At 39.2% G+C, this 11,435-nt stretch overlaps 1 protein-coding gene across 1 annotated transcript; it reads left to right on the top strand.

Moving 5' to 3' along the window:
* Positions 1-6,528: 6,528 nt before the first annotated feature.
* LOC142948801 (taste receptor type 1 member 1-like) lies at positions 6,529-11,003 on the top strand. Its single transcript, XM_076090914.1, has 6 exons — positions 6,529-6,761; positions 7,054-7,351; positions 7,550-8,275; positions 8,479-8,685; positions 8,984-9,104; positions 10,081-11,003. Exons 1-6 carry the CDS (start codon positions 6,538-6,540, stop codon positions 11,001-11,003), a joined length of 2,499 nt encoding a protein of 832 aa, XP_075947029.1. The 5' UTR covers positions 6,529-6,537.
* Positions 11,004-11,435: the final 432 nt, after the last annotated feature.

Here is an 11,435-nt window from a genome sequence, read left to right as displayed (position 1 = left end):
CAGCCAGCAGTAAATGTGTGTCTTCTGTATACAGAAGAAGAGATGTGCTTCAGGCCTCCTGAATACTTTCAATTAAATCACCACAATTAGTTTTTTTTAGAGTAGAAAAGTACATAGTACTTTAAAGCTGTACCCTAAATAGGTTGATTGTTTATTTAGTTGTTTTACTCAGAGGTGTAAGAATCTTGAAATTAACTGTAACAATATACAGTCATACACATTTCAACAAGAGGCATTCGTAATGTTGTGTTAGTCTACAGCCATGCTAAGGGCTCTGTGGCACTGTATACACTGATAGGTACTAAATGATAACATTAGCATGTATATATAACCTACCCGTGATATAGTGCTGCAGGGATAAGGTATATTTGATGGCCAACCCGGAAGTTATCTTCATCCTGGTTCTCTTGAAAAAGAGCCAATGGGATTTTTCCATTGAATTTTGGATTACTGCAGAAAATAACCCCTGAAACAAACAAAACTTTATGATACTTACACATTTTGTTCACCAAGATAATCTTGATGACAAATGAACATCACTTTCATACATTTTTAAGCCTATATGCATTCGCCAGAATTAAAAAGCTAACGTTAGTGGATAAACAAACTACACAACGGTCGCGGGACTTCTCATCAAAAAGATAAAGGCGTGATAAGGTTTAGTAGTCTTACTTAGCCCTTTGTTAGCAACCACCTTTTTTTAAGACATATAAAAGCTACAACATACACAAGCGGGGTATTTACTTACGTACTTTATGTCATTGAACAAAACGTTAAAATCTGTTATGCTTGTGACCTTATTTCAGGCATCTAACACAAAAAAACGAATGTAGAAAGTAATATCATTAAAAACTAAATACCCACCATAAAATAATTAACTGACACTGTCACTACATATTATGTGTTCTTGATGTTGATATGACTATTGTCTGATCTGAGCTGCCATGCAATGTCTATGAAAAGCTGCTCCGAGCCCAGCGAGCCAAACTAAAGGTTGGGGATAGTTTACAGCAAATTTGGACCAGAGACTATCCGCAGCCAATTAGTAAACAGAGTCCTGTGACATGTTCACCTATGTTACAAATAATTTCTTCTCTCCTGAAACACCCGTTAGCTCCTGGCAGCTAACAGAGCTAACGGACTGACAGTTTCTGTTCAGAGGAACCGTTGAACACTCTACATGAAGCGTTACAGAGTGAACTGCTGCAGCTTCATGTGAGAACGCAACAACTTTACACAAAATAAATGTACCGAAGTACTTTTGTGTACAGTTTGGAATTTTGCAGTGGTAGTTTAAAATAGGGCTCGAGACGGCGTTGCATCGTCCCGGAATTGATAATGTGCTCACTATCGAATAGTTGAGGACAAACTGAAACTTCTCATGTCAGCAGGAGGGGAGCTTGTTAGTTAAAAGCTGTTAGCAGTGAGTGGCCTGCAGAGTCCAGCTGCAGATCCAAAGACAAGCAGGGAACAGAAGACAATCCCAAAATACTAGAGCTGAACGCTGGACACAAGGAACAAAAGCAGATGACCCGACAATGAGAGAGGGAACATACAGACGAAATACACAATGTACTAATTAACTAATTAAACACAGGTGTGAAAGAAAACAGATGGGAAAAAGACAAAGGCAGCAAGTAAAACAAAACGTGACATATGGGAAGGGTGAAATTTCAAAATCAAACAGGACACACTAAACATAAATGAATAAGATGAAACAAGGAAAAACATAAAGAGAAGATCCCAAACCCAGAACACAAAATCCTCTAGATCTGACCATCTTCTAAAGATGCATGTGACACATCACCGTAAAAGTAAACTAAAGGGGTAACGGTTGTTTGAGACGTGCGAGTGAAAAAAGCATTTGATACACTTTCAGTCTAGACGGGGGCCATTGTGGTTTGTATTCATTCAATCACAAATTACAGCAGTGGTTGTTGCCGACACACCTGATGGACTTTTCATATACTTTTCTTGTTAGATTATGTTAATCATACTATTATCCACATAAAGTTAATTCTGTTGAGCCCTGCATCGATTTTGATATTTACATGTAAAGCAGTTATATAACAATCATTTGGAATGTGTATGATTTCTGTTCTGTTCCGTACAGATTTTGGAGGTTGCTATAACAAGAATGTCACCACATGAAGGCGCCACTTCACTGTGATGCTTATAGGCTAGACCACAGGCACACCATGAATACACTGTGTAACATGTTTTTTTCTATTGTGATACATATAAGGGTGCATAATGTCAGTTTTTGTGCCGATGTTGTACAGATTCAGATTTTTAGTTTGTGTGCACAACTTTGTTCTTATGCACATTTAAGATTCACCTCACTGGAGTAATAAATAAAGGCTACTTAGCCCTTTTGTATGCTGAAATGTTTCCTCTGTGTCTGTATCAATATGTTTCTGTATCTTCATGGACACACGGAGGCTCCATTTTTGTAAAATGTGAATATATCTTAATTCAATTTGAGTTGCACTGTTTAATATTTTTCTTTAATATGAGTCTGAAAAGAGCATGCACCTTTGAAATGGGTTGCCCCAGTAAGAGTGAAACCTCTACCCTCATGCCACTTCATTTAAAACAATTACTTATTTATACACCGACACTGTAACATATTAGCCATCATATACTCCTTTCCAACTGTATCAGTCCTGTAATGACTTATGTCATCATTGTACAGTGATACAGCTGTAATGACATCCCTGCTTTATGACGGATACTAGAAAACTAGATGTGTTTTGGGGTTTGTGACTTTTCTTTATTTTTTATTAACCTTGTCTCTCTACCAACTGGTTACCAGCCACAACAGCAACACTGGTGTTGTTTTCACCTTGTGAGTCTGTGTGTGACTCATCGTGGCATAATGTGGTCTTGAAGACACCTACTGTATCTGGAATTATCACAGAGGCGGTTGTGACTACTTTGCCAGGTGTTTGTATTTCTGTCTGCCGGCGGTCAGATTTTGTCATCGCAACAGCGTCGCAAGTGTGCAAGATACAGTCAAGAAATTGTAAAGGTGTGGAGTCATCGGTCCCAACACAACATTACACATAAACTAATCAGATTCTGTATAGCTCAAAACTGTTGGCTGTTGATAAAAAATGTAATTTGGTCCAGGCTTCACGCATGTGTGTGTGTGTGTGTGTGTGTGTGTGTGTGTGTGTGTGTGTGTGTGTTTGCGTGTGTGTTGATGGGTTATGTCTTGGTACCTTGAGAAATGATAGAGCTTTGGCTCATCTTTCAAACTAAGTACAGAAAACATGCCTTAGTTTAGACAACAACAATATGTTTGAGAATTCAAATCAAATGAAAAGTCCTATGAGCTGTTCTTCATTGACCGTCCATCTAAAGAGAAATGTTTGTCCTCTTCACTGTGTCATCTCTCCTTGAGACCACTTTCAGTACACGATATGCTGATTAATTAGCACTAGAAAAAAAAAACAGAGATGAAATGTATAATCATTTCATAGCATCAGTTTGATTTTATTAAAAAACATGATGAAATGGATGGCTCATAATTTATTCCATAATGTAGGGATTCTATAGGGAAATACTCTTCTCCCGATTAACCTAAATATTCCACTACACTTTGCATTAGTTTACATACAACTGTATGAATAACAAATCTTTGGTTGTTCTTTCCAGATTATTCATCTGTGCACTTTAAAAACTTTGAGTTAGCCCATTTCAACTTAAATATACAAATATCTATGTAGCCTTAAAAGTGCTCTTCGGATTGGATAGTAGATCTATTTCTTGTTGCAAGTGGAAAATTTGAAACAAATATATTAGTAATTCATCACAGGGGTTGGATAAAATAAGAATGTGATCCAAAAGTTATGAAAGAGTTGACACAACACCCTTCTGACAAAGCCTTATCCCAAAATCATCAACACTATTTATTGAAAGGCTAATTACCCAACTCCATTATTTTGCACAGGTGTTTCTGTTTGTGTGTCCACCCCTTATCTCAGCCAGCCAGTCTGAATGTTATCATTGGGTGTGTCAATCAAGTATGCTTGTCTCAAGTTGAAAGTATAGACTAAGTTACATTTAGTACAAAGTTTCAAGGTGGAAAATCTCTCACGGCACACTGGTGTGCCGTGAGAGATCGTCGGGTGTGCCGTGGGAAAATGTCCAATTTCACTTAATGAGTCCAAAAATGTATTATTTAGTTGTTGCAAATACTTTGCCATTGTTGAGGGTCTGAGCTGCAATATAGTGGCTGGCTAAGTAATAAATATGCTTCCATGCCAGTGGGTGGTAGTAGATAATGAGGTGTTAATTTAGGACGGTAGAATGAAATGACGCGCGGGAGAGGTTGCAGTGACGAGACGAACAGCGATGGAGAAATATTTGAAAAGAAAAAATGCAGACTCTGAACTGGGCCCTGGACAAAATAACCCAGATGAAAAGCCTCGTACGGATCAACACATTGAGATAAAGTATGACTCTGAGGGCGCTGCACAGTTTCCAAGCTTTACCCCCGAAACGATGCCTTAACTACATGCTGCTCAAATGCTCTGCATGTTTGAAAGCACATACCTGTGAGCAGCTTTTCTCTGTGATGAAGATGAACAAAAACCCACACAGGAGTCGTCTCACTGATGCACACCTTCACTCCATCTTGAGGGTTTCCACAGAACCTAACCCCAGATATTAATGAACTGGCAGCCAAGAAAAGATGCCAAACATCTGGCTCTGGTACGCATGTGTGACCACGGGCCACGACAAGGCCCGGATTGGGTTTCGTATTTACCGTGCACTGCACCTTTAATACCAGCTCAAACCACTCAAAAGCCCACAGATTATATTTAAGGGTACATGTGGCAGTGAATGACTTACTGAGACCAAGGATTACCCCAAGATTAAAACATTTATTACAACAAACAACAATTTAATATGTTAAAGACAATAAAAAGGTATACATCTAATATACCTGTGACACAGGTTATAATAGAGGCAAAACCATGTAAAACAAAACCAAGCAACGCAAAACTATGCAAAACAAAACCAAGCAAAACAAAACCAAGCAAAACAAAACCATGAATACAACTAAATTGATAAGTTAAACAAAACAGCAGTGAGCAGTCAACGTCTCCTGCCTGCTCACTGCACAACACCCATCTGGAAGGCTTGAGGGGGAAGTGAGAGTCTCTTTGGAGCTGGACCTGGAGTAAAATAAGACAAGGGTGAAACCCACGGCAAATATGTCTCACTTAAAAAGCTGAAGTTCACACCTGCCTGGAGGTCAGAGAGAGGGAAAGATGCAGCTCATGGTATGGCTATTTATGGTGGAACAAACAAATTGGGAACCAGGAAGTAGGAGGGGCTAAGGCCTACCCAGCTCCACAGTAGCCCAGGAGGGACATTTCATTGCCGGCTACATTCGCGTAAAATAATGTAGCCTAATTAAACATGTATTCTTTTTGCACTTTGTGCAATATCCCTTCTGTGGAGATCTGTGGGACATACCTGGCTTGGTTCCCTTCTGAGCAAAGGCGACTGGTCTAGTTAGGCTAAAGCTCTCTGGCCACTTTATCCATCTCTCCCGCTTCAATGTGTCACCCAAAACAAGCAAGACCTTGTCGTGGTACCATCTTTATTGGCCTTGGGATAAAGCTGTTTCACACCTGTCAATATGTGCACTACTGTGTCCGTCCTGCTACAGAGTTTACAACTGGGATACAAGTGTGCTAATGAGGGGAGAGTTTGTAATATTGATGGAAGGAAGAATGAGATGCCACAACTCTGTCCATGTTACTATCCTCTTGGGTAAATCCCACTTTGTCCAGCACCACTGGGTGCCAAGCTTAACTGCTTTGACGTTCTTCATGTCTTAGTCTTTCAATAGGGCAGGGACCGCTAAACCAAACAAAAATTTAGCTCAATGATTAAGTATAATTGTTTTTGTATTATTTGTTTAACTGTGCCTTATTTATCTAGTTTTAGGATTTGAGTCTGGATCTGATCACATTTTAGGTCACATTTATGCAGAAATACAGAAAATTCTGAAGGGTTCACATCAAGTAACACGAGATCTATTCATGATAGAGGTATTGAATTTACCTGCTCATAATCATCATTGCAGAGTCTGTGCAGCTTTTGCATACTGATTTGTGTATTCTCTTCCAACCATTTACAGGTATATATTTATGACATCTGCTGTCATGCATTCTCAATTCCATGGAAGTGAACACTGGGGGTTTGTTGTTACGAGCATCGCATTGCTTGAAAAAAGGCTGAAGCTACTGAGTTCATGTCAGAATAAAGAAAATTACAACAATGAAACATTTTCTTGCTTCTCTGTTTTATCTGCGAGCTTCTCTACATGCCTCGGCTCAATGCACGATTTTAGAACAAGGCTCAAATGTCAAAAGAAATGTAATTGAAGGTTTTAAAGTACTTTTTGAATGCACTGTATCACAGGGACGGTAGGGACAGCTGAGATGATTTTTGCATACTGATTTGTGTATTCTTCTCCATACGGTATTTTTGACAACTCATATACGCTCCCATTCCATGTTTCAAATCAGATTGGTAAACGGTAGGCTAACTAGCACAATGAAACACTTATTTGTTTCTCTGCTTCTCTTGGGAGCTTTTCTACGTGCCTTGGCTCAATGCACCGTCCCAGCCTCAGAGTTTCAGCTGGAAGGAGATTATTTGTTGGCTGGACTTTTTGACATTCATCATGATAGTTCCGCTGTTAAACAAGACCGTCCAGAAGCCATCGACTGCTGCAGGTGAGTCTTACAATAAGTCTGAAAGAATATCTTCTGAGGTTGAAAATAATTACTGCCTGGTGTTAACACACGACAGCTTACACATTCAAGTTTAGCCTTAGCTTTCAGGTCAGTGGATATAGCTCGTAACATTTCCTCAAGAACAATTTAATCAATTGCTATATGATCAAAGAACATCAAGTCTGCATTATTGACCTCCATTATAATCTTGTTTTAGATATACAAGTCTGTACAGGCAGTAAATAGTGAAACTAATTCTCACATTCTCTCACTTTCCTTCCTCTATCCACAGTAAAACCTTGATTCTGTCAAGTTATCGGAGGTTTCAGTTGATGAGATTCTCTGTAGAGGAAATCAATAACTCCACCAAACTCCTGCCAAATGTGTCTCTGGGCTATGAGATATTTGACCACTGCTCAGATATACACAATTTTCCAGGCATCTTTAAACTCCTCTCAGTAGACGGTTTGATCCAACCTTGGGGTGACCCACACAAGAATCTGTCTAAAGTGATGGCCGTGGTCGGCACTTATACAAGCACTCAAGCCCTGACTGTAGCCCCGCTGTTCATGATGGATCTCATTCCTATGGTACATTTTCCAGATACATCAAGTGATAAAAACAGTTTTACATGCATTTAAACAAATTAAAACAGCTTTTAAATTGGTCACTAAAATAATAACTCTCAAAATATACTGTATATGTTCTTATCAATTAATAGTAAAATATGTTTTAATGTTACATATTAGAATTTTTCACTGAATTTATTTCCATTACTCTGTTGACAGGTCAGTTATGGAGCTGCTAGTTCAGTCTTTTCAAGAAAACTGATTTTCCCGTCTTTCCTACGAACAGTACATCCCAATAAAGACGTCATAGAAGTGATTTTTAACATTGTGCAACACTTCAAATGGCGCTGGGTTGCTTTCCTTAACATTGATGATGATTATGGAAACGATGGCCGGGATTTGTTCATAAAGAGGATTAAAGATACTGAGATTTGTCTGGCATACACCAAAGGCCTCAAACAACATATGGATCACTCCAAAATATTCAAACAGATAAAGGCACAGAAGATAGATATCATTATTGTTTTTGCTCCTGAATGGACTGCTAAAGCTCTCATTGAGTCAGCAATACAACTAAATGTCACCAAGAAGGTGTGGATAGCAGTGGATGCATGGTCCTTAAACAAGGAGCTCCCCAAGAAGAAAGGAATCAAAAATATTGGAACTGTAATTGGGGTTTCTGAGCCAAAAGTGACAATACCTGGTTTTAGGGAATTTATCTATTCTTCCAAAAGCCAAACCTATTGTGAAAATGCAGAACAAAAATCATTTTGTAATCAGGTTTGCAACTGCAGCAGCCTGAGTGCAGAAAAAATCCTTGCTGTGGACCCATCTTTTAATTTCCCTGTTTATTCTGCTGTACATGCCATCGCTCATGCCTTGCACAATGCCTTGCAATGTGAATCAGGCAGATGTAAAGGCAATATTACAATGTACCCACACATGGTAAGTATACACATAATTTGATAATTCATTTAATTAGTTCTCACCATCTGATTCTTGTAAATGTATCTTACTGACGAGTTTATCTTACAGACAAGCTTATTTCAAAGTGTAAAACTTATAGGTTAAAAACCTATTGAATCACCACCTAATAATGTTAATTGTAAACAAATGCAAGATCTCTGAACTTTGTGTACCCACATCAGGTTCTGGCAGAGCTGAAGAAGTCAAACTTTACACTTTTAAATCAAAGTGTTACATTTGATGAGAATGGCGACCCCAACTTCGGATCCTATTCTATAGTTTTCTGGAACCAAAGTGGAGATGCAGAGGAGATCGGCTTTTATCATTTGCACCCAAAGTTCAATTTCTTCATCAACAACACCAAAATTCAGTGGCACACAAAGAAAGAAGTAAGTTGTTTTGAGACTAATTTATAAGCTATAAGTTGATTAAAAAATACTTTGTTTTGTTTTCCCGCTTCTGCAAGGATGTGTGTGTGGATGAGTGCACATGTGCACATTTATTTAGTAAATGCTGTGACAGCGTCTAGATGTTATGTTCAGTGTTGAAGGCATATTACAAACCCCGTTTAGAATTTTAAAAAGCTGTATAGGCCTAAATACCACCACTTGTCTATAATTTGCCTCCACCCTCCTACACCGTTATCTTGCACTTGTCCTTACTTGTCTGAATAATTGTCTTGTACAGGCGCCTACTTCACTGTGTTCCCCAGAATGTGATGAAGGATTTGCAAAAAGGCTACATGGAATCCACCAATGCTGCTTTGATTGTGAAATCTGTCCTAAAGAAACTTATATCAACAAAACAGGTAAATTATTTTACATGAGAGGAAGAAAACAAGTACAAGCAGTGCTGTCATTCTGATCTTGATGTGAGCCAATTTCAGACTTTTAAACTTTGTTATGGCTTACTGGGAATTCCCATTGGAAGCGAGACAGAAGCAACATGTGAGCAGCATGTGAGCGTTCTGTCATCCAATCCACACTGACTCCATCTTCCCTCCTGGGAAGTTGAGTGGACACCAGCTGGCTAACCTGCCTTTACCAGAGTAGGGTGTCTCTGCAGACTGGACACTGAGAGGGCGTGGTAACTGTCAAATCATTTTTTTTAATTTGGTCCTTACAATCCTCTGTCAGCCAAAACCTAATTTCACCAACAGGCCGCCTGAACCACAACCAGTTTTTAATTCAACGAATCACACAAACATCTCATGCTCCATTCACTTGTTCTATACGGTTTAGGCCTATAATACTGGGATTTCTGTTTTGCAGACAAAATTGCTTTTTGCTTCATTTGATTGAACCCAAGAAGTAGGGATGATACAGCAGGCGAACAATAAGTATTCGTAAGACCGTAAAATAACCTTAGGTTTGCAACTTTCAAATGTCCGTGTATCAACTCCTTGATCATAACTGAATATAGTAACTTTCACCACTGCTCATTTTAGAAAGGCCACCACAAGACAAAAGCGTGTTCTTTGTTTAGATTGTCAAACGGACAATGGATCATACACGTTTGTTTCTCGCTGCCATCATTTGCCAGCACGTCAACGAGCCTTCATTTTCCCAGAACCGTGCCCGGTGGCAGACAGAATTGCATAGTGAAAGTGAGGCTCAAGCCTTGAGTAAAGAAATTTACTGTAGGCTAGAGTTTTGCTCATACAGTATCACAAATTAAACGTCTAACTCAATTTCCTAAACTGTTTGATCTTTCTTTACCCACAGAGGACTTTTTAAAAGTGAACCTCAACTTTATTGACAAATTGTTTCTCTCATGTTAAACAGGGAATCCCTACAAGTGCATCAACTGTACGGAAACAGAATGGTCTGCAGTAGGAAGTACATCATGTACTCTGCGGGTGGTGGAGTACATCCCATTCACAGACAGCGGGGCTATACTGATCATGGTCGGAGCCTGGGCCTTGGTGGGCCTCACACTAGCCATGTCCGTTCTCTTTGCCATCAACTACAACACACCTGTTGTCAGATCTGCTGGGGGACCAATGTGCTTCCTAATTTTAGGCTGCCTGAGTCTGTGTAGTCTTAGTGTGTTCTTTTACTTTGGTAAGCCAACCACTTCCTTTTGTATCCTAAGGTTCTTACCATTTCTCTTGTTCTACACGGTTTGTCTAGCATGTTTTGTCGTGCGCTCTTTTCAAATCGTTTATATTTTCAAATTAGCCGCCAAGTTCCCCAAGCTCCACAGTCTGTGGATGAAATATCATGGACAGTGGCTGGTCATCACTGTGGCATTTGTTACTCAGGCACTCCTACTTCTTTTTGGCTATACTTTTGCCCCTCCCAAGCCATACAATGAAACACGTTGGTACCCAGACAAAATCATACTTAGTTGTGACATTAACCTCAAAGCAACCTTTGGTCCTGTGGTTTTACTTTTATCTTTGTGCTCCCTTTGCTTTATTTTCTCATACATGGGAAAAGACCTTCCTAAAAACTACAATGAAGCCAAAGCAATAACCTTCTGCTTATTCCTGCTGATCCTCACCTGGATCATCTTTGTCACTGTAAAGTTACTTTACCATGGCAAGTACATCCAAACACTTAACGCCCTGGCAGTACTCTCCAGTCTCTACTGCTTTCTCTTGTGGTATTTCCTCCCAAAATGTCACATCATCCTTTTTCAATCATACAAAAACACACAGGAGTACTTCCAAGGTCTCCTTCTGAACTATAACACCAGACAGTAGCAGCTAGCAGTAAATGTGTGTCTTCTGTATACAGAAGAAGAGATGTGCTTCAGGCCTCCTGAATACTTTCTTAAATCACAATAATTTGTTTTTTTAGAGTAGAAAAGTACATAGTACTTTAAAGTTGTACCCTAAATAGGTTGATTGTTTATTTGGTTGTTTTACTCAGAGGTGTAAGAATCTTGAAATGAACTGTAACAATATACAGTCATACACATTTCAACAAGAGGCACTCGTAATGTTGTTTTAGTCTAGACAAGGAACAAAAGCAGATGACCCGACAATGAAATAATGTCATAACAAGAATGTCACCACATGAAGGCGCCACTTCACTGTGATGCTTATAGGCTCGACCACAGGCACACCATGAATACACTGTGTAACATGTTTTTTTCTATTGTGATACATATAAGGGTGCATAATGTCAGTTTT

Source organism: Anarhichas minor, unplaced genomic scaffold (genome assembly GCF_050575085.1).
Source record: "Anarhichas minor isolate MPS153535 unplaced genomic scaffold, ASM5057508v1 ptg000003l, whole genome shotgun sequence".
NCBI lineage: Eukaryota > Metazoa > Chordata > Actinopteri > Perciformes > Anarhichadidae > Anarhichas > Anarhichas minor.
The sequence above is the reverse complement of the archived record's forward strand: the minus strand, read 5'-3'. Positions and strand labels throughout refer to the sequence as shown.